Source organism: Pteronotus mesoamericanus, unplaced genomic scaffold, assembly GCF_021234165.1.
Source record: "Pteronotus mesoamericanus isolate MK-2021 breed Mesoamerican mustached bat unplaced genomic scaffold, CSHL_Meso_final contig_164, whole genome shotgun sequence".
NCBI lineage: Eukaryota > Metazoa > Chordata > Mammalia > Chiroptera > Mormoopidae > Pteronotus > Pteronotus mesoamericanus.
Genome location: NW_026555065.1, coordinates 29177554 through 29201385, shown reverse-complemented (window position 1 = coordinate 29201385; position 23832 = coordinate 29177554). Strand labels below are relative to the sequence as shown.

At 43.1% G+C, this 23832-nt stretch overlaps 1 protein-coding gene across 1 annotated transcript in view; it reads right to left on the bottom strand.

Moving 5' to 3' along the window:
* Positions 1-8212: 8212 nt before the first annotated feature.
* Positions 8213-23832, bottom strand: part of SCG5 (secretogranin V) — a 56965-nt gene continuing 41345 nt past the window's right edge. Inside the window, exons 3-6 of the mRNA XM_054565156.1 lie at positions 23512-23661; positions 19402-19514; positions 12471-12524; positions 8213-8731 (exon numbers count right to left, since the gene is read on the bottom strand). Coding sequence (XP_054421131.1) covers positions 8636-8731; positions 12471-12524; positions 19402-19514; positions 23512-23661 — 413 coding nt within the window. The 3' untranslated portion in view covers positions 8213-8635. The remainder of the gene's footprint in view (positions 8732-12470; positions 12525-19401; positions 19515-23511; positions 23662-23832) is intronic.

Sequence of the window (23832 nt, the reverse complement as noted above, 5' to 3'; positions counted from 1 at the left end):
TCACTTGGCCACACTATCTGCTGTGGAGCTCTTATAAAATAGTGAGTTGATGGCTAAACTGAGATCAGAACAACTGGGCTCCACTTTGACCTTCGCCAGAGCGTTCAACTTACCTGTGCTTTGCTACTTCTAAATGGAAAATGTCGATTTCCTGATTATATACTTTTGACAAAGTGGAGGAGGAAAATATGACATGGACTACCTGTGTTTCTAAGAATAATAGTGCATGAATGCTGGCTTAAGTAGCATGTCGATTAATAAAGAGAGTTGACCACAGATGCTCCAGGTTGCAGAGGTCAGGCTGCAAAGAGGTCAGCATGCTGCGGCAGAGTCTGCCTGTCGCAAACTTCAAACTAAGGCAGCCTAGAAGGTGAATTCTTCAGAGGAAAGCAGACATTCTGAAGAAGATAATGCCAGTCCCTTTAATTATATGGATGGTATGGTCCAGCAGCCTTATGCAAGTTCCTGGTACCAGAAATCTGCCTATAATCCAGTCCCTGTTCCTGGGGCAGGATTCAGAAATGGAAATCTATATTTACCATGTTTGGTGGTCCTGATGAGTACCCAGGTTTCCTCGTACCTAATCCCCTGCACCTGCTACCCCAACTGAAGACCTAAATTCCCTGTGTGTTCTAATCCAGCATGATTCCAGCGCTATGGTTGCTCTGGGAGAAACGTGAGAACCCAAGAGACTCAGACTGAACTTCAGCAGGTGCAGCACAATGGGATTTCACAGAGTTCCTGAGAAAGCAGGGGTGTGCTTGGTAACCCTCATGAGGGTAAAGACCCCTCCCCCAATAAAATGTATGAAGAGGAACTGGGAGAGTGGGACAGCTACCCCCAGGGGGAAGGGAAGTCCTTCTGCTGCCTGGTTGGCCCAGTCTAACAAAGCCAGTGAAGCCATCCAGCATGGCATGAGATGGTGGCAAGCTAGAGTGGTCCCCTGAGCAAATGCTCTTGGTAAATGAAGAGTTGTCACAAAAGGATCGAGAAAAAAGGTCCAGTGACAGAGAATCAAACCAGGCCAAGAGTGTATTCTTACATCGAAAGACAGTGTATTTGAACAAAAACGACACCTTGAACATTGTGCTTCCCAATGATTCATATGACTGTGAGTTGGAAGACAAAGCATGAGAGGTAGAATGGCTCTTTGAAGAAGCTGGTAGTCCAAGTTCTAAGGAAAGGTTTTATTATGAGGCATGCATGGCAACTAGGTTGTCAGAGAGCTCTCTCTATCCCCATGTTGTCTGGCCCAGCAGCAATAAGATCTGCTGAATATGAGACCATCCCTTTGATTAGCATGTTGATCAAACATGCCATTGTTTGAAGTCATGCCATTTGAAGTCATTGATAGTAAGTTTTGAACGAACGTATGACCACCCAGGAGAGATTGGAATTCATGACATCGTTTGAGGAATTATTGGAATGAAATGAAACAAATTACTAGGTTCTAGCTGCAAAGAAGAGCTAAATGTTGCATCATCCTAATGGGCTAGAACATGTGATGCCTTGATTTGAACTAATAAAACTGTTATACCAACAAAGAAGTTAAGCCTTTGGAATGAGTAAGTTGTAAAAGTAAATAAATTGAATAGCAAAAAAAATAATGAGAGTTAACATTAAAGATCTTATATATGTTAAGACTGTGACAAACACTGCCTTAACTGGTGTGGCTCAGTGGATTGAGCACTGGCCTGCAAACCAGGGGGTCGCCGGTTCAATTCCCAGTGTAGGGCGCATGCCTGGGTTGTGGGCCAGGTCCCCAGTAGGGGGCACGCAAGATGCAACCACACACTGATGTTTCACTCCCTCTCTTTCTCCCTCCCTTCTCCTCTTTAAAAATAAATAAATAAAATCTTAAGAAGACAGTGACAAATACTTTAAATATTGGATATAATCAACTGGCACCCATTTCTACTCCCATTACCCCCGTGTGCCTTCTTGTAGTGCAGCGGCTGGAAAACTAAAATTGTATTAGCTGACTCCCTGGAAATGAGGATTCTGGAAGCAAAGTAGAACACAAAATAGATGCACTCCCACAGATTTTGAAGGTGGAAGAGAAAAACTTTTTCTGCTACTGTTTCTTCTGTGAGAGATAGTAACTGCAGGCACTCAGCATCTCTGCGTCAAGACAATAGCTTTGGGAGGGTCATGCCTCAGTCACAGCAGCCTGGTGGTGGCAGTGACATCTGCTTCCTCACCCCTGGATCCCAGCGATGAGGGTGACCTTGGCTGGTAAAGTCCAGCCATGGATCCCCAACTCCTGCTCCTCCACATCATTAAATAATTTAATAAGCACCCAATTCCTTGTACTATATTGCTTTCATCTAAAAATATCCAGAGTAAAGAATTTTTTTCTTGCACTATAATCTGCCTAATTCTGAATTAGACATCCATATCAAGGTTTAATACAAATGCTGTATTGCAGGGAATTTATTCTCACATTAATTTGATGAAGTAGATATTACCTTTTCCATTTGTCAAATAGAAGAAAATTCAGTGAGATGAAACAACTCACTCCAGGTCACACAGCTTGTAAGTAGCAGGACTCAAGGTCAAATGCAGATCTAATTACAAAGTATTTGTGCCTAACTGGTCTCCTTTGAACTGAGATTGTACAGGATCAAATACATAATAATCATGCACAAAATATGAAAACTCATATGATGGTCTGTTTGGGCATAAATCACTATAGTTGCCAAGTTGGTTTTATTAAGATGTATCATGCCTTTAATTGCCTGTGTAATTACAAATATTTTTTACAAAGTGATCTCAAATATTTTAATGTTTCTTTTGTATATATTTTTGGTTTCTGTTGAGAGGAGTATCTTATTGACAAGTTCTACTGCCACATTACATTCATCAAACAACAGAACATTCAGCCTGCGAGGACGGTCTTTGAGGTCTATCTCATCTCATCCTGTAGCAGCTCTTTTCTAAAAGAGTGTTTCTTTACAATTTTAAGTTAATGTTTGTAAACCCAAATTCAAGGACACATTTCTACTAGGCTCTTTGCAAACACTTTGCCTTTGCTTACAGACTTCAGGAGCCAAGGTATAACATCCACAATTTTCTTGCTAGTTTTTTGCATAGTCTCCTGTGTGCCCATTAGCAACAAAGTTTTCTGTTTGAGTAGCTCCTGTCTTCTCACAGGGCTGGTGGCCACCAAATCTGATATATGCCACACACGTGTATTTTAGGAGGAAATTTGATCCGTATGTTTCAGATTCACCTACAATGAAGTCACCAAACAGAGAGCAGAGAAAGTAACAAAGTCTTTACAAAGTCTTGGTAGAGTGTGTTTTTCCCCCGTTTAGACATAGGAAGTGAGGTATGTGAGCCCCAATACTGCTGTGCGAAGGCTGCTGATTAAACCTAGTCCCTAGGAGGTTTCGAGGAATTTTACTTTTTCAAGATGTTAGTCTCTTCATGTAGTTCTGCCTTGCAGTGGACCTTGCGAACAATGTCTCGGGTGCTGCTTTTGGAAGACGATGGAACTGACCGCCTCTGCTGACTCCCTCTTGGGGCTCTCCCCTTGTGCTCTAATCAAGCTCCCCATCAACTGACCAGCGTTTCCCAAGGTCTCTCTGTTCTAATTCCCACAGCCATTGTCACAGCATGTGATATAGTCAAAGGCTGGCATATGCCCTGTGAGCCACTCACACGCCTACTGGACATTCCCATGGTCAAGAGGAGCCCTGGCAGATGGAAGCCCATGGCCTAAGCCAATGCTGAGGCTGCCCACAGATCTGTCCTTGGGGTGAGCAGAACCCCTGCAGTGGTCTGATCTACTTCTCTAATTAAGATAGGTTGTGCAGAGCCATCCTCGGACTGCAGCAAATTGAAGTATTTGGTTGGACACTTTGTGAACTGCCAACATTTGGGCAGTTACTGGGGGGAAAAGGGAAGAAGAACGTTCTATTGGCTGGTTTTAGAAGGACCTGGGAATCATATACATAACTTCAAGTGAATTTGTCAGCCCCACCAACGTAAGAAGTCATACCACCCTTCCTTCTTTACACATAGTCTAAGATGTTCAATCTTTCCTGGTTCTTGAAAACGTCCCTTAATGATCACTTGTTCAGCAAGCAGTGATTGCCTTTGTCAGACCCTAAGCAAGGTACTGGGATAGAAAAAGAAATGAGCACAGTCCATGGCCTCAAGGAACTCATAGCCCAGGGGAGCCAGACAGACACATAATAAGCAAATACTGGGAAGTACCAAGGAGTGGTGTGGTCCAGGGTTGAGTATCAACAGTGAAGATCAAGAGACTTAAGTTCAAGTTCCAACTCTGCAACTTACTAAGTGTGGAGTCTTGATTAAGTCATGGAACCTCTCAGGCTCAGTGGCTTCATCTAGTAGGGAGGGAGGATTAAGTAAACCCCATATACAGAGCCTGTTCTGCATGTGTAATCGCTCTTCTTAGTCTACCCCATTACAGGGACTGTACAGAAGTGTACGTGAGGCCCCCAGGAACACAGGGGAGGTAACAAAAGAATCCGGAATACTGAATTTGGGGGAAAGAATGACCTCTGAGGACCTGACTGCATTGCTAGGTGAAGATTGCTGGGAAGACTATCCACCCAATATGTTGGGGTGCCTTTTCTCCTGAATTAAACTTAAATACTCGGGCATAATGTGATGGAGATTGTACACACGCCCGGCACCGAGACCGCCTCGCTATGCCAATAGCTCTCAGGGCTCGCAGGACCTAGAATTTCTATGTGTCCTGAATATTCAGCATTTCTAATTGCCTCTTCCTCCTGTTCTTTCTTGTCCAGATTGTGAACTTGAGCAGCCTTTGCTCTGGTCTGCGCACTGACACCAGGGCTGTTCTAGAATGTGAGCTTGATAATGCCCCTTCCTCATGTGAAATCCTCTAGGGATGTCCCATCTTTCAGGATAAAATCCACACACTTCAGCATGGCCCATTCGGCTCTGGCTCTTCTTGACGTAGCCTCTGCCTCCCTCGCAGACTTAACCACTTAACGTTCCCATACATGTTACTTTTAAAACTACCACCAGACCGGGCACCCCCATGTTCTGTGGTCCCTCTCTCTTCTGTAGTTTTGTACATGCACTTCTTTGCTGGAAATATTCTGCCTTCACTCTCTTTTCTAATTTTGAAAAAACTCTTAAGATTCAGCTCGGATGTCACCTTCTGGCTTCCTTTCCCAACCCATCCACTCTGGCTTAGCTGCCCCTCTTCCGAGTCCTCGTTACACCCGCACAGGTTCTGCTGTGACGTCTGTTTCCCTATCAGCCTCTCTGCAGTGTAGGTTCCTTGGACTTGTAAGTCATTTGTCTCCCCACCTGGCTCAGTCCTGACTCACGCAATGTTTGTGAATGAATTACAGAACCTTAGAGAGAATCTCAGCTATTCTCCTTGTAGGTGTGTGAATGTCCTCTGCAAAGATTTAACTAGGTTTCCAAGGAAAAGGCTACTTCAAATGCCAGCCTCTTGTGTGGAGGGGGCTAAGTGGAGGACCATCTGGCGCAGAGACAAAGAGTGAGCCCTGTTCCTGGGAGAAGAGCCACTGGTTCTTCTAGATGATCAAAGTCTATCACGGAAAGGCCCCTGTTTCCTGGCAAAAGGGTCTAACCGCAGCTGGTCTGTTTCTGAGTGGTCGTTGGAGAGAGGGCATGGAAGAGGGAAGGAGGCATGTGCTGGAGCAGCTCCACATGATCCCGGAGCAGGCTTTAACTCCATAGCCCAGTTCTGGCACCCATGGCAGCTGTCCTGGGGCCTGAGTCTGCCATCTTGCTACCTTAAGGGTGGAGGCTTTAGGCGAGACAAAGGTGGTGAGACTGCATGGTAGCCAGAAATGCCCATGTCTCAGGGATCACACCTCTCCTCCACCCCCACTTTCACTTCAGACTGATGAAGACCCTGGAGGGTCTTAGATAATTGTTTGGAAGGGTCCTAAGTAAGGAGATTCTGGACCACCTGCCAGGTGTGTGCTTGAATGACGATGGAAGACATAAAAGTTTATGGAGTGTTCATGCTGCTTGCACAGCGATGAGGAACCCAGGAGCCCACTGGGAGCTTCTTGCATTTCGATGTACTGATAGGTAATCTTTCCCCCCTTAAATAGATGTTCACTGACTCCCAGTACTGTCGCTGGTAAAGAGCTCCAGGTGAGGTTTGACTGAACGGGATGCGGCTTTTTGGTGTCAGAGAAAGGGCCATAACTATTTTGTTTTGTTTTGCGTTAACTTTGCAGTCATGGGAAAACTAGAGTCCAGAAGTGGGAGCTTTCACAGATGTGGAATTAACTAGGCTCTGAACCAGAGCGGCTACCACGTCCTGCCCAGTCTGACCCCACCCACATCCTGGCCTCCATCGTCTTTATGTCCCATTCCATCTGACTCCACGATGCCACCTCCGAGACGTGGGTGTGGGCTCGTCTGAGCCCTCCTGCACCCGGGCCAAGGCAGTGACACCCTAATCATCACCCTGTGATTCTGTGGCAGATACAGAGAATTTCAAACAGGAAGAGTTTAATATAAAAAATTGGTAACACAAATGATGGAAGAGCCAGGAGGCTGCAGGGGTTAGTAGTGAAGTAACCAGGGATTAACAACATGGCAGAAGCCATGGCTCCCTCAGGCTGCAGGGCCAGGGGAGGAGGCAGCACGACTGGGGCCTGGAGCCCGCCTCCCCTGACCGCGACGGGAGCCCCAGAGAGGTGGCTACTGGGAAAGAGAGTGAATTGCCTGCTTTTCTCCCATCTTCTCACCTTCTCCTTTGCCCTTAGTGACCTCTCGTTAAACTCAGCCAGACATCAGCTGACAGGGGAGCCTGAGAAACCCAACTTGCCAGTCAGAGAACAACAGGGGAGGACAAGAACGTGTCTGAAGGCGAACAGGACAAACACAGGCACAGTGACCTTGCCTCCTCCTGCTTCTTCTTGATGATCATGATCTTTCTTCCTCATGATCTCAAAACATCTTTCTTTAACCATCTTTTCCTTCCTCTGTCTAATCTTCAAGAAAGAGGTGTCTTTGGCTTTTCTGAGAGCTCAAACTGGTATGAAATGTAACTGAAATACCTGCAAAGCCCAGAATGCACAGGGCAGACCCTCCCAATTCCTGAAATCATGCTGCGTGAGATGGGGAAACTACTTGCAGAAGCCGTCTTAGAAAAATGCCTCCTGCTGTGAAGAAGGTGCCCATACCTTTCTTGATTTTTATAAGCCATAATAACAAACTTGCATATTAGCTAAATGTGGTCAAGCTATTTCTATTAGACAAGCCGTAAATGTGCACTTGTTAAAATTCAAATCAAGAATGATGCTTCGCCCTGAGTACTTCCTCACAGCTGTCTCCCTTTTATAGATGAGGAAACTGAGGCCCATGATATCAAAGCGTGGAACTGTTGTCTGTTTTGGAGTGAGGAGTTGTCAAGGGCATGGAAATAACCTCACCAGTGAACTGTCTCCTGCCAGCCTTCCACTGAGCGACTGTTTGACTTGGGAGGACTCAGCTGGAAGGACATTGGGTACTTCTTCAGAATCAGGCAGGAGAGTGCTCCAGCACCAGCCACTCTAACCCTGAAAAGCAGAGTGCAGTCCTGGCCAGGTAGATCAGTTGGTTGGAGCATTGTCCCAATATGCCACAGCTGCGGGTTTGATTGATCCCTGGTCAGGTCACATACAAGACTCAACCAGTGAATGCATAAATAAATGGAAAAAACACATAGATGTTTCTCTCTTTCTCTCTCCACCCCCCCATCTCTTTGAAAATCAATATTTTTTTTAAATTAAAAAAGAAAAGGCAGAGTACAGCTGACCAACCTACTTGGTGCTCACAGAGAGAAACTTTGAAACCTGTTTCACAGATTGTATGATCTGCTGCCCGAGGATCTTAGAGACTTCAGATTGGCCTCCAGGCCTGTGTCTGGCACACAACAAACACCCATTATTTACTTAATAAACAAAATAACTCAAAGTCAGAAAACCTTAGTCACTAGGTACTGACTGTGCCACTTTCAGCTTTCTGTGGAAGCTCTCTGAGTCTCAGTCCTACCATCTGTAAAATGGGGATAACATTATAGTCCCATTTACTTCACAGTATTATTGTTAAGATCAGATAAGCTCGTATGTATGAGTTTGTTCTAGAAAGCAAAGACATGGTTTTAAAATGCTCTAAATATTAAAAGAAAACTCCCTATGCCAATGCTCACAAACACATTTATTAAGATGCAGCGAAGTGAAATGTGTCAAATTCTCTTTATTGGTGTATAACAATGCCCAAGGGCTGGGTGACTGACATCATCAAAAATAAACACCACCTTTTGACAGACCTGGCCCAAACAATGCAGCCCAAATTGCAAGAAACCTGAGGACATTTCATTCACAGTCTTGCTTTTCACTGTTACTGACATAAGTGCTTTAATTTTAATGCTCATTTCAGATCTTCATTTAAAAAAAATAAAAGCTCATATTCTAATTTAGCAGAAAGCAGAGTTATCCATGTGAAGGACAATGCAATATCAAAGTAAGACTGCTTTTCTTCCACACTTGTCTAAATTAGAAACATTTTGCCATTCACGGGGGCTCTAACACATGCACACATGCACATAAGCAATACCGAGGACTAATGGCTGAGTGGGTGCCCACCTAGCATATTCACTTTACTCTGGGTCCTTATCCTCTTCTGAAAAATGGGGGACCGACTTCTTTGCGACAACGTTGTCCAATCTCTGTCCTTGTAGATACGGGTTGACACTCTGAAACAGTATATATGGTTTGGTGTTATACCTGAACATCAGATACAGACATCTCACAGAACAGGTAGATGAGAATCATTTCTGGCCTATTGGATTAACTATAAGGTAACAACAGCAACTATCACCTAGCAAAAGATTACTCCAGTGAACTATCCAACACCTCAGTGGGACATTGTCTGACTGATGTGTCTAACTGTGTCCTTCACACATCTGTAAAGTTCTTCCTGGGCGCAATCTGCCCCCCTCCTTGTTTTGGCACAGAAATTTGGAGTGAACCAGCTAATACACCCTCACTATTAACTAAATGCACAAGACCCATATGAAAGAGAATTACTATTCTATGGCCTTATTTAGGTGGGAGAGAGAATCTGAAATGCATTAAATTATCTTACAAAAAGAAGTTTCTAAAGATGACAGAGCAGGCCAAGGTGAAATTATATTTGCAGACTGGCCATAGATCATCCTATTATGTTGATTCCTCACGCCAGTATTTTCCTAAAGAGGATTTTCCTCAAGAGGAGTCATTTCCACTGTCTCTCAGTCCAACTGAAAAGCTGAAAAAAAAAGGTTATACAGAAACCTCCACTATGTTTGATTCAAGATTCCACAGTCTGAAATTTCTTTTATCTGTTGGTATGCTGAATGAGTCAAGGTTTTTCCATTCCTTCTCTAATATGTACCTATTCTTTGAGGTTTGGATTTGAACCTCAAAGTAATCGCCTTTAGCAAGCAGAAAAAAATTTAAAGTTGTGAAATATTAGTTTATTGAAGTCACTTTCCAATAGCTGAACAAAAATATAAGAAAGAAGCTGTAGCTGCAAATGATCGGCAATTCTGTTGGATACGAAGTCCCCAGGAATGAACAGACGCAGTTCACAAGTGGGTCTCTCTTCCCCATGGGACATGGTCTGCTGTGACTCTTTTGAAGGGTGAGCAGACATTCTCCAAAGAGAAACAATGGAACCTGAATTTAGTATTTGTAAATGTCTTTCCACATTTTGATGGGTAATGAATTGTGCAAGTCCCAACTCACCCTGCAAAAATGCACCACGAACCAGCTGAGAATTACAAAATATGCAATGTCCTTATAGATCTGAAAAACGACATGTCACAAAAGACAATACTTTGCTGGGAAAGCGTCTTTAAAATATTTAAAACTACTCACATAATTTCTAAACCAGGCAGATTGTCAACTAGACTGGCCTGGCCGACGATAGGGAATTGTATTAGAATCTTTGGGTAAGTGGAATGAGTGTGAACTGAAAAAGTATGTTAAATATCATACATATTTTGAGTGATTTCTAGTAAAAATATTTATTCTCAAAATTCTAGTACATTAAAAAAGGATATTAGGTGTTTGCAATGATCAACAATGGAATAAAAGTTTGATTAGCTCTTTAAATAAGATAAATAGTAGATCTCAAATATTAACAAGATACATCTTAAGAGTTAAAACTTTTGCAAAGTCATTTACAGGTGAATTAGCCTTTGACTCATGAAGCAAGGAGGAATTCAATTGCAACCAAGCAAGTATAGAAAGTTACATAAAACCACCAAGGGCTCAGTTATGACTTCAGGGAGAATCTCCTTGGTGAGGTACTTTTATGGGAGATAGACCTCCTGCCCAGATCTAGAACATGACAAAGATTGGAGGGAAGGGGAAGTAAATTAATGAGGAAGGAAAAAGAATGATCAGCTGAATTTTTTTGATGAACTATTAATATTGAATCTTAAGAGTAATAATAATAGTGATACTTGGTTTTAATTATCCTCTGAAGAACTTAAGGCCCTTACACATTTATCTCCTCCTTTGGGTGAGAGACTGGATAGGTTATAAAGTGAACATTATTCCCATTTCACAACTGGAAGAACCATTGGAATCAAATCTCTACTTTTCATGTCTTCTGGAAACCCACAGAAAATGCTGAGCTTCATTGGAGAAAGCCTTAATTAGTCCCAAAAGGAAGCCCATAATTTATATTGATTCATGCACTTGAGGTGGTAAAATCTTCAATCAAGAATAGGGACACCATCTGAGGTCTGATGACTAGGGAGGCAAATTCTGTTTCCCCAAGAGTCCCAAAAGGCTCATGGTTTATGGCATGAGCACGGGTCTTTGCAGATGCCTGAGAATAGAAAGAACTTGATATGTACAGGTCAAAGCAACCCTTATTTTCACAAATTCTAAGCCTTTCCTATGAGGAGGAAGTTGAGGCCAAAGTAAAACCTTTATAACATGTGTCCTAGCCAGAATTCTGATTTTTTGGTCTCATCACTGAACCTAAATCATAACCCACAGCCATTACTTAAGTCAAGGCAAGAAGGGGTGGTGAGCCAGGAAGTAGGGACAATCAAAGCTTCAGGCTAAGTCATTCATTTTGGGCCCATCATTGGTCTTATTTGGAAATGTCCTTGGTGTACCATGGAGAGATATTCAAGCCATTTTACTGGTAAATTATGTGTGTTCTGAGCTCTTAGAATAGAATTTCTTGATGTTCTCTCAAGACCACACAACACCCTTTGGACGCTTCCTGCCATCATCTGCCACCGGAAACTGTAATCACCCAAGAAAAACCCCTAACAACCCTGTTAACTCTCCCAAGAAGATCTGCTTTTCCAGACATCAAAATTGGCCATGGGATGTCTGCATTTTTGCCAGGTAGCACAAGGACTTGGCACTCTCTGTTGCAGGGGCCTGAGACTTAGGGCTGAGTTCAAGAACTCCACGTCTCCTAAAGCCCCCTCTGACCAAATTCAGTAAAACTCTCAGGACGGCCACAAAGACCACTGTCCAGAGTCCCAAATTTTGCCAGGATCCTGGTATTTGCTAATCTAAACAATCAGTCGGTGGCCTTGGGTGTACGGTTTGCTTTGTGTATTTTAACAAAAATGGTTACTTTCTGGCAGCACCGTGCTATGCCATAGCAGAATTTTAACTTTTTCTCCTGCTGATCAGAAAATGATGGCAGGTGGCCAGACTCTTCCATGTAGGAAGGCACCAGTGGGTTAACAGAGTGGACAACGATCACTGATTAAGTCCAGATGCCATCAAATGCACAAGAAACCCAAAGCAAATCTATCAGCTTTACACGAGGCAATGCCATAGTGGCTAAGTGTGGAGCATCCAGACCAAAGCCCCACCCTGGGCAGCCCTGGGATGGTTAGTAAATTGAGAGGTCAGCAAACCAATATAATTGATAGTCAATTTTTACATCAATCTGGCCAGGCAAAGAGAAAAGGTATGTAGGAAGAATGAGGTTTGTTCATCTCATCTTTTGTCCCCACATTCCTTCAGAATTCTTGCCTGGAGCATGTTTTGCATCACTTCCTTGTTCCTATCTTGTGCATTTATATAATAGATGCTGATGTGTGAGCAGTTTCCTCAGTGGCCTACAGACCCTCTGAGGGAAGACACACCCTCATGTACTCCCTGCATTTCCCACACCATATGGAGATGCAATACACTTGTCCTGTGCGTGTGCAATGGAGGTGATGGAATTACCACAAAGCTTGGAGTCGCCCTAAAGTGTACGTGTGAAAGCTGGAGAAAGTCATCCCAGAAACCCAGGGTGGACTCTCTGGGCATGGCCCTCATCACACAGGACCCCTGCTCAGCCCTCCCAGGCCTGCACGTGAAAGGATGCTGCTACATTCCAACAACCGAAGGTTATGGCTTGTCATCTGCCCCACTCAGGAAGCTCTGCGCATCCCCAGAACGACCCAGCCAGCTGCATATTACCCTCCGCTTTCGTCTCTGTCCTCCCTTCATCTTCTCATAAAGGAGTTTCTTGTTCTAGAGTGGGGAGAAAAGAAAACAAATGTAGAAATATGGATCAAATTTGGTGAACATCTATTTTAAAAGCAAGCCTTGGTGTGTCCCCTGGATATTTGCATACACATATTTTGGAAACAAAACTAGATGAAAGGAATGCCGTGTCAGAAAGACAGACCACAGGGGAGAAGCTGGTGGTTGCGCAGCTATGAATAAAGTTCTCTGCAATGCCCTGAGGCCTTCAGTGTCATAGACAATCATATAAACAGGGAAATACGACATGCAAAAACCCAAGAGGCATTGGAAACCCATCTCTTCACTTTGAATAGCCGTCGTTTAAAACAAACAATTTTATCTCACTTTACTTTCGTGTCTAACTCCCTTGTTATGAGCTGTACACATAAACTGTTCTCTAGAGTAGTGTCTGACTATTAATAACAATCTTCTAGGTAAATAAATGAAACACTGACTTCTGCAACCTTTCCTCCTGTGGCTGAAATCCATGTACCCAGTCAAGACAATCGGAAAACCATTTGGTCTATAACATTTTTAATAGACTGAACCTTTTAAAAATTGCCAAAAAAAAAAAAAAACCTTTTTGGCAGAAAGGAAAGTTATGTTGGGGGAAGAAAACGGGGTCTGTTACCACAGTTTGTATAAGTGTTTCCACATATTGCTGTATTTCAAACACGTAGGGGACTTAAATGAGCTCTAGAATATCAGACACATGCTCAACAGATTTCCCTCCTATTGGGATTACAAAAGACAGACACGTAACCTGGAGGCACAGTGAGAGAAGAGGAACTGGGGGGCTTTACTTGTGTTGTTTTCTTTTTTAATTTGAATTTTAATGAGAAGGGAAATAATGAATAAAAAAGGTGATGCATCTTACTCCAAATAAAATACCCTGACGCAGATTTAAAAAAAAAAAAAGAAAGAAAGAAAAGGAGATGACAGAGTTTTGGTAAGGAACAAGTTTATGCAGCACTTGTATCCTCTGAACTGTCTGGGTAGAAAGAATTTTTATGGTAGATTTGGAAATGAAAATGAGAAATGCCAAGAATGAGCTTCGTAATATTCGTGTCCATTAGACTCCATGTCACCCATGATTTACAATGAGTATGTCTTGCCCAACCTCAACTATGCAGGGAGCCAGCCAGGGAGGGGAGGAATCTCCGCTGTCAAAGGGCCACACTGGCCACAGTCTGTGTCTTGTGGTCACTCAGGGAACTGATCAATTTCATATCAAGTGAAGTCTTGCCATTTGCGACAATGTGGATGGACCTTGAGGTATTATGCTAAATAAAATAAGTCAGACAAAGAGAGACTAGTACCATACGATTTAACTCATATGTGGAATACGGAAAAAAACAACAGAACAAAAACAAACTTACAGAGGCAGACACCAGATGGGTGGCAACCAGGGGACAAGGGGAATGGAGAGAGGGCAAATGGGTAAAGGGGGTCAGGAGGTCAGTTGTAAGGTGATGGATGGAAATGAGACTTTTGGTGGTGAACACACTATATATAGTGTATGCAGTATCAAACTATAATGTTATACACCTGAAACATATAATGTTATAAGCCAATGTTACCTCAATTTAAAAATATATTTGTGCGTGTATACATATAGGTATATATATGCATATTTATACAGGGAGAAAGGCGAACCTGCAGATCTTCACTTGAGGAATGATGATGTCTCTGTGAGGCTCATTCATGTTGTCTATACTTGCCTTTCTGGGATGTAACAATTCCTGATGGACAGAGAATGTCCTGGGAGTTCATGCCCGAGCTGGGGAAACTGGGGTGAGGACAGAGCTTTTTCATGTGCATCTCCATGTTCAGCTGCGTGCACAGGAGGGAGTGAGTGCACAGGCACCTGAGAGCTGGCACCATCACGTGGGACAGACAACCAGCCATGGCAGAGCTCCGCCTTGCCACCAGCTGGGTAGAGGTGGCATCATTTTAGTCACTCTCCTTTAGAAGGGGGCGGGCCAGATTATGCCCATAAGAAGTTTCATTCCAAAGGACGTGCAAAAGGTCTGGCAAGTCTTCCTCTCAAGGGTGGCCCCGGTGTTTCCCGAAGGGCCAGGGTTAGGATTAGCAGGACGATGCTGTCTCACCTCTGCAAGAAAGTGGCTGGGGCATATCAGTTAGCCCTGCTTTGAATGGATTTAAAGGCAGGGACTGGCAGGTATAGTGTGGGTAGAGGAAGGCTGAGAAGAAACCAGCCCCTTCTCCTCACACCCATTCCGTGCCGACGGGGTGGGGAGGGGCGACTGGTGAGCCTGCTTCCCATGTGAGTAGCAGGTTCGAGTTCATAAGGAGGGCTTTCCACTGTGCCATCAAGATTTTGGACAAGCGCCCAGATGTTGGTTTCAAATTCCACTCCTAAATGGAACCAGGGAGGCTTCTTGCAGAAATGTCTGCTTCCAGGACTAGGGAAAGGAAAGCACAAGGATGAATGAATTTGGAATATCTAATTGGGGCAGAAAGTTAGGAAGTGCTCAAAAAATGATGGGGCATGTTAAAAGGAAAGAGAAGCCAACTTGCAGAGACTACCACTGGCTAAATTTAGGATGGTCTGACCACCAAAATAAATAATAATAGGCATCAACAAATCCATACTGATATTAAATAGATCAATACAATTTTAGGTAAATAAATAAATAAATAAATAAATAAATAAATAAAGCAAGCAAGCAAGCAAGGGAAGCTCTTGCTTAGAATATAATGCCAATCAATAAATGCACAAAAATATAAGAGTGAGAAAATCACCATTAATACTACCATAGTTATAACTGATTCTGGTGAAGATCAATAGACACTAAAATTGTTAGTTAAAAGTTCAATGGGGACAAATATTTATACAGTCTCAAACTATCTCCCCACAGATGAATTACTAATTTCAAAAGGAAAAATGTTAACATTGCACAGAAAACTGGCAGATACTACTTTAACCAGGTTACCACCAATTTTGGGACAAACTGGCATCACGTGCCTCCTGATGTAAAACACTAACAAGAACATACTAGAAGGGCTGGCATAACTCCAGTTGATCACATGGAAAAACGAGACAAACATTAACTGAAGAGCATTCGACTCTTCAGACACATTGAGGTCATGAAAGGCAAAGAAAGACAGACAGGGTCCTCGTCTCCCACTTCTCCCTGGGCTTAGGCTCTGGCCATGATCGATCAGCTGCTTCTGTTTCAGGAAGAGCCTCTAATTGCCCAAGCTGCTGTTGAAAAGATGGGATAAACACTTGGCAAGGAGAAATATTTGCTGTCCATACAACTTTTTCCTATTTAATGTTTGAAGGAGGGGAGTGACTGACATCTATAGTAGCCAGCCTTTGGTCATAGACCCTCAGGGTGTGAAAGACAACCAGCCCTAGATAGGACTTGATGGGATCACTGAACAGGACACATTCAGAGTCATGAGCCATGGACCAGGTAAGGAATTTATCCAACTTTCAAAGAACCTGGAGTCAGTTTGGTTCAAATCTCAGCTCTGACAATCATCAGCTCTGTGGTATTGCACAGCCTACTCAAACTCCCTGAGCCTGTATCTTCTCATCTGTAAAATGAGAGTAATAGGGATGGGCAGATTCAATGAGATAATTCATATCAAGTATTTAACATAGTGTCTGGTACATAGTATGAGCTCAATAAATATTACTATTGATTAGTGTATTACAAAAGACAATTACTATTCATCTTTCTATTCCAATCACCTAACACAGGCCTGGAAGGCATATGATGTGCATTTAATAAATGTGTCTTCATGCATTAACAAAGATAAAAACTCAGGAAACAAGACACTGATATTTATATGTGAATTGCTGCTAAAAACCAAGCTCAGCTCCAGGGAAACATTATCTGCAAATACAGAATCAGGGTTCTATATGCAGTTTCATGTGAAAGATAATTATTTTGTTAACTTAAAGGGTGGTTGAGCTTAGAAGATTGAGGCCATCACTCTATACACACAGTGAGGATGCTTGCGGACCCCAGCTTAGAAAAGAAGACATACTCAATTCACACTTCCATGTGAAGATCAAGCAAACCATGTTTTACTGCTAAGGTGATAATGAGAAAATAAATGAAGGAAACGTAAGTTTAAACAAACACATAATCATAGATGATAAAAGGTGTGTAAACATTGGTCCTTGGTTACAGATCTGTAATCGTTCTTCCCTTTTCATTTAGTCCTGCCTTCTACGGTTGAGCTCTGATTTAGACAAAGAGTGGGGAAGACTGAGAAAACAAACTGGTACTTAGAAAAAGATGCAAAGTGGATGAAGGGTGGTGTTGGCCTCTCACTGGAGTGTTGAGAGTGAATGGAACTTGGTAAGAGAAATCTGTAAAGGTTTTTAAGACGAGGCCAGGAAAGTTGGCAAGAGAGAAGTTTCCATTTCTCCTGCTTCCCCAGGTGGGATCTCCGCCCTCAGGCAGATGTCTTGCAGTCTCCCTCCTGTTTCTTTTGCTCATTTTCAGTCTGCCAGTTATGCAGGGTACCTCCTTACCTTCCACCTTGGCTCTGCCCTTTTTAGCCAGTTTGACTTCCTCAGTGGCTATTGTACAATCCGCTGTGTGAGCCCTTAGTCCTGGATCTTCCTCTACCCTTATCTTCCATCTGTCCTAGTAACTGCACCTGGTGTTCACGGTATAGCTAGAACATGATGCTGAACAGTGCTAGGTTGGGTTCATTTTATTCTCATTTAGTTTTTCTTAACCAGAAGACTGTAAGCTCTATGAAGACCAGTACCATGTCTTGATGACTATTGCACATTAAGCACCTAGAACAGTGCCTGAAACAAAGCAGGCTTCATAGCTTTCATTTGGCCTTTGGTGAACCTGCCCCTTATTCCGTTCAGCAATATTTTTCTCTGTCTCTTGTGGATTCTCTGTGATCCTCTGTGATCCTCTATTCTCTCCCTCCTTCTCTCTGCTCCCTTCTTTCCTTCCCACGTCCCTGTCTTCTTTCCTCCTTTCTCTTTAACATTCCCTGAGAAGGAAAGTTCATACCATCCACTTCATATAAACCTGACATATCTCTTCTTTCCCCCTTATGCTCTATTTATGTCACATACCAATTCTAGTCAGTTCCCCGGCCTCCTTTGAAATGTCTTAGAGTCTCATCATGTTGGTGAGATTCACTTGAGTTCACTGTTCACAGCCCTCACCACTGGAATTACTTCTTATATTTTTTCCTGCCTATGGTCTCTGCTGCCACCAGAATAAGTTCCTTTATAAAAGTCTTTCATGATTCCAGTTTCCTATCCAAGAATGTATAGATGTTTGGCAATTTAATTCAATATATTTAAACTCTATTTGTACACTTCCACATGGCCCTCCACTCCAATTCTCCCTAACAGAACTGCTTATGGAAAAAAGAAAATAAAATAATGCATATTGGAGGAAGCAAGATTAATTTAAGGGGTGTTGTTGCTTTGTTCTTTTAAGACTGGAAGCATGTGCATGTTGAAGGTTGCATGTAAAATCAATTCAGTGCAGTGTTAAAGCAAAATGATGAAAAAATAAAAATGGTCATTAATGAAGAGAGACAGTTAATGACCTCTCTCTAAAGGTGTAACTCTAAAACAGTGTAAAAGAAGGGGAGAAGTTGGTCTTTGAGACTACAAAATCCCTAATGAAGTTGGAAGCAAATTCAGCTGCCAGTAAGGAGCTGAGATGGGATGGATAGCTTTCGAAGGGCTTAGGCAGTGAGGAATATCTTCTCATTCACTCATTCCACAGATGTATTGACCACCTACTGATATGTGAATAACATTCCATAGTATTGTATTTTCCACTTTTCTCACACAACTTCAGCATTTGATTATACGGCTCAACCACAGAAACGTAACATAGATGGATATATCCCCATTCAGCTGGGATCTTATTTGGCTCATTGTTCCAGCCTGTTACAACCATCTTGAGTCCCAACTCGGTCATTCCATGCTAGCCCTTCCAACTTTGTGTCACTTTTTGAGAATCTGATTTGTACACATTCCACACTTTTTTATTACAAACATTTATAAAAATGTGGACATTCAGGATGCCATGTGAAATCTCTCTCCCTGTCGATGTGGACTTTTTAACAAGCCCCCTTTTGGGGATGTTCTCTTGGTGGGGTGTCTCTCCACCTTTGCAATAGGAGATCATGAAAGTTCTCATCAAATACTTTGCTGAAGTTCAAATGCACCATGCTCACTTCATCTCCCTCATCAAGCTGGCAAGTAAATGAATAATGCTGGCAACAATTAATTTGACAAAACTTGTTTTTAGCAAACCTGTGCCAAGTGGTCGTGATTTCTCTTTCCAAATGCTTATAAACAATTTCCTTAACTGGCAATTATAGATTCTTGCCTGATATTGACAGCAAGTTCACGGCTGCACATTCTGGAATTTTTTCCCCTCTTTCCATAACTCAGAATTACATACATCTGTTTCTAAGCTTCTGGCATTGTTTTTCCTTAGTTCTGCAGAGGTCATTACCCTCAGTCTAGAGATACAATTTGCAAATGTTCTCAGTATTCTTTTTTTTTTTTTTTTAAATCCTATCCTTCCTGTAAGAGCTGTGTGCAACACTGGTGAGACTTTAGGATGTGTTATGACCCAGACAGGGAAAGAGTGGGAGAAGCCTCTGCAACTACCACTGATGACATTTGATGACAAAGGTCATCGACTCTTTGGATAGGCTCGTATGTTGTGGCCATGAGTGTGGTTTGGACTAGTGATTACTTAATGTCCCTCTCAACTAGAGATTTCTGAAATATCAGCCACTAAATAATTGTTCCTCTCTCCCCATCCACAGTGCTCATCTCTGCCACCAGTGCCTTCAGAGCAGCAGCGTCTAAAAATCACCTAGTGACTAAGGTTGGACTTACCCACTTGCCCAAGCCTGGGTAGTCGTGTTCTGGGTCATAAAGGTGCTGGTGCAACTGGAACTCTCGACTGAACTCTGCCGTGTCAGGGGTGTTTTCTAGACATCCATCATCGACTGCAAACAGCAAAAGGGTTTTGAGAAACGGCCAAGGCATTTATCATTATTCTGAGTTAATGTACTAAAAACAAGTAGACACCCAAAGGTCAGATTGTATTCACATCAGTCACTCTAAGTCACTTTCCCTGTGGGATTTACTCATCCCGAACTCTCACTCATCCCCCTTCTTGTGACAGACTGGTTGGCTGTCCACCGAACCCACTGCTCCTTCCTCCTCCGCACACAGCCAATTTGCCAGCCATGCTTTGCAAGCAGATGGCGTTGTGTGCCTGAGTTTGGGCCAATGGGACGTGGGCAGAAGCGATGTATTCCACTTCCAGGTCCTGCTCATCAAAACCTCCTATACGAGCCCCACTGCCTGTCCCATGCCTGCCTGTTGCTCAGGTTGCTACCTGTGGCCGAGTAGGGCACCTTGGATGTCAGGTATAAAGACAAAAGATGGCAGTCTGGGTTGCTGAAATTTCCACCCCCACCATACCTCACCCACCTCAGGCAGGACTTCACAGGAGTAGGAGATAAACTCCTATTGTGTTAAGCCACTATAATTTTTTATCTGTTATAACAGCCAGCATTTCCTTAACTAATATACTTCCATTCCCCATGACTCACTCTGTTTTTCCTTGGGTGAGTCGTTAGCAACAATTTCAGCTCTTGGACAATGCACCTTATACAAGAACAACAGCCATCGCTAGACAATGCTTGAGGTTGGGTGTTACTGTGGTGATGGGATAAACTTTGAAGTCAGACAGACCAGAGCCCAGGGTTCCAATTCTAGCTCATAAGGGATAGATGAGTTCAGTTCCTTGGAAAAGTTAACTTAGTCTCTCTACGTTGATTTATTGTTCTGTGAGATGGGAATGATCAAGTACTTACCTTATAGGGCTGCTGTGAGAAATAGAGATGATCATATTCAGAGCTTCCAGCACATAGAAGCCTTGCTCTTTGTTTTACTTCCTTTCTCACCATTGCTCTTTCAATGAGTTACACTGTGACTGTTCTTGGGACTAAAGCACGTCTTCCCTTCAAACCCAAAAAAGGTCATCCTTCTTCACTGTTCCTGTTACCTGTACTTTATCATTACTAGACACCATGCTCTGAAAAGGAATCATTTCTTTCTGTCTCTAATGTGCTATAGACAGCCATTTAAATAAGGGGAGAGGGGAGGGATTGTGAATTTTGTGTAGGGTTAGGGGAGAAAAAGAGTCTCTTTTCACAGGGACAATGAGCCACTGATGTCAATGCTAAGAGGGGTCTAACACAACCAGTCAGGTAGTCTAATCGCCTGGGACTGCACTGAAGCCTTCCAGCACCTTCAGTCATCCAGCCTCTCAGTTCTTAGCAACACGCAGCTTGTGTGGAAGTCAAGCATTCTGAACAAACCCTTAATGTGGCACTACGGTGGCTCCCCACTTTTCCTTGAGCTGTTTATCTCATTTCTTCATCTATAGCAATGAACCTACAGGACAGGGAGAGTGAATCAAAAGAATTCTGGTAGTCGGCAAAAGGCAGCTTTACAAACTTTTCATACTTTTTCTCAAGTATCTCTGAGGGCCCAGGCTGACAGGTAAAGATAAAGGCGTGCTCCGGGAATCGAAGGTGTCTTGGACCTGACGCTGTGCCCTGGAATTCCCAACCCTGAGAATGGGCTCTCTGAGTTCTGCTGCTCCACCTTGGTGAGGGGTCATGATTCCCAGGAGAGTGAGGCCTGGGAAGGGGAAGGCAAGGTTTTATCCTGGATTTCTCAACTGTGTGGTGGCATGATTCTCAGTGAGGTGTATCTCAAGCAATTTCTTAGAAATAATAACCACATTGACAAGTGATTTCCTTTTTAGAATGCAAATTATGGTAGAACAAAGACTGAGAAATAAGTTAGCTTAATGGAATGATAACAAAGGAAATGGCAGATGAATTGGGTGTTTATCCAATGCCTTCAGCTCACCTTGATTGCTGTGTCTTAGAGCTCCTAAGTACTTCATTACATAGATCTGTATTCTTCTATTAGGATACCTGCATTGCATGTTTTTTAAAGGCATTGAGTATGTGTCCATTTTAACAGATGAAGAGGCTGAGGTTCTGGGAAGTAAAGTGACTCCTGTGGTGAAGACTAGAACTCAGATCTCTTGGCTCCAACTCTGCTTCTCTTTCCACTCTCCTATAACAGCAGTTCTTAAACTCTAGTACACACCGTAACCATGTGGAAGGCAGGTTAAAATACAGGCTGCTGGGTCCTACCCTCAGAGTTTCTGATTCAATACATCTGGTGTAAGGCCCAAAAGTTTTCATTCCCAACAAATTTCCAGGTAATGCTGATGCTGCTGGTCCCAGAACCACACCTTAGGGACCCCTGCGCTGTATCTAATCCACTTAAACAAATTCCCATGGGAACTGTTGGTCTTTAAACTCTAAACTGGTCTTTCCTCCTACCCTCCAAGGTCCTACAAGCAAGCAAAAGGTAGCAAAAGTGATAGGCGCTGGGCAGTAGCCCAAGTTTTCCTGCAGTCCTGGGCCAGCATCCCTACACTGGCTGGTCACATCCACTTACTCTGATCGTTCCATCCCAGGATGGAGGCTCTGTGCCCCACGAAGAGCAGAGACCTCACCCTAAATGAAAGGAGGACTATCTGTCAGAGACAGTGCCTTCCAGATACAACTTGTATTGTGTTTTAGGAAAGCTGAGGGGCCAATGCTGTCACAATTTTCAGAGCAAGGCAATTTGTCACTGTGGTTGAGTCCACGGTACTCAGTCAGGTAGACCTTGACTCAGCAACTTGCTATGCAGGTAACCTTGGGCATGTTACTCTCTAAGCTTCAGTTTCCATATATAGAATAAGGGTAATGAGCACCAACTATTATTATTAGGCTTGGGGAAAGAGACTACTTTGGTACTGAAGTTAACATAAGCCCAAAAAGAGAGATGCATTACTTACTAGGAAAATAGCTAATTATAATCTGGACGCCATGCGTACTTAACTCTGTGCTAGGTGCTATGCCAAGTGCTAACACAGACACTTGCGTTTAATTCCCACAACAACCCCCATATTGCTAATGAGGAAACTAAAGTGCAACATGGTTAATTAGCTTGTTCAAAGTCACATGTTTTGACCTTGAATATGAATTCAGGTAGTCCAAGCCTAGGGCCACTATCCTTGACCACCAGGGCAAGATGCTCAAAGGCCAACATAAGTGTAGCTACTTGCCATTCATTCTCTTTGCATTAGGAGGTAGGAAAGTGGGAAAAAAACACACACATAGCAAGGAAAGTTTTACCCTTCTTCCCTAGCCAGCTTATATTACTGGACCCCTGTCTCTCATGCAACCTCCTGGCCCCTGAAGAAACATTTCAGGATCAATGTTAATTAGTCAACAGAGAGTTGAAATGTTGATTGTCAGGAGAAGTAAGTAAAACAAGTGGGTATGGATAATCCACAAACTAAATAACCATTTCCAAAGACACTAAACAGGCAGCAGTTCTATCATAGAAGAGGGGGAAAAGCATTCTTCCTGCAGAAAAGAGAATCAGCTTCCACTTACAAAGAAGGAAAGAGACAGAGGTAAAGTCTCGGCAAAGGAGTCCTATTGTGGGTGAATCCGAATACCAGAACTCACCAAGGAATTTTTTTAAAAGGTTTTATTTATCTATTTTTAGAGAGAGGGGTAGGGAGGGAGAGAGAGAGAGAGAGAAAAACATCAATGTGTGGTTGCCTCTTGCATGCTTCCTCCTGGGGACCTGGCCCGCAACCCAAACATGTGCCCTGACTGGGAATCAAACTGGAGACCCTTTGGTTCACAGGTCAGCACTCAATCCACTGAGCCACACCAGCCAGGGCAGGAATTTATTGTAGAATAAACTTCTCTTTCCAATTCACTTACAAACACAGGATGGCTCATTGGACTAGAAATACTATTTCTCATAATAGTTGTAGCTGATGTTAAAATTGTTAGTTTCCTCCCCAAACCCCTGCCATACATGGGAACCAAAGGGCACATCTATTACCTGTTTTTCCAACAGGACAAGGATTTGGAGGGTCTGGGTAGCCCTGGTCCTCACTGAAGTCCTTGGGAATGTTGTCACCAGTCAACTCTGCCACAATGTTTGGGATGTTGCCAAAAGGACCCAAGTGCTGCAGACCTTCATGAGCTCCACCTGCCGGGCAACCAGAAGTAGTTCATCTCAGTGCAATGAAATTCACTTCAATGAATATTTATTCAGGCATGCTGTCCATGCTGGGGACAGGAACAGAATCAAACAAGTCCTGCCTCTACTACAATTTTTAAATTTTAAAAATTTAGTTGTGGAAACAGACACATACTATAC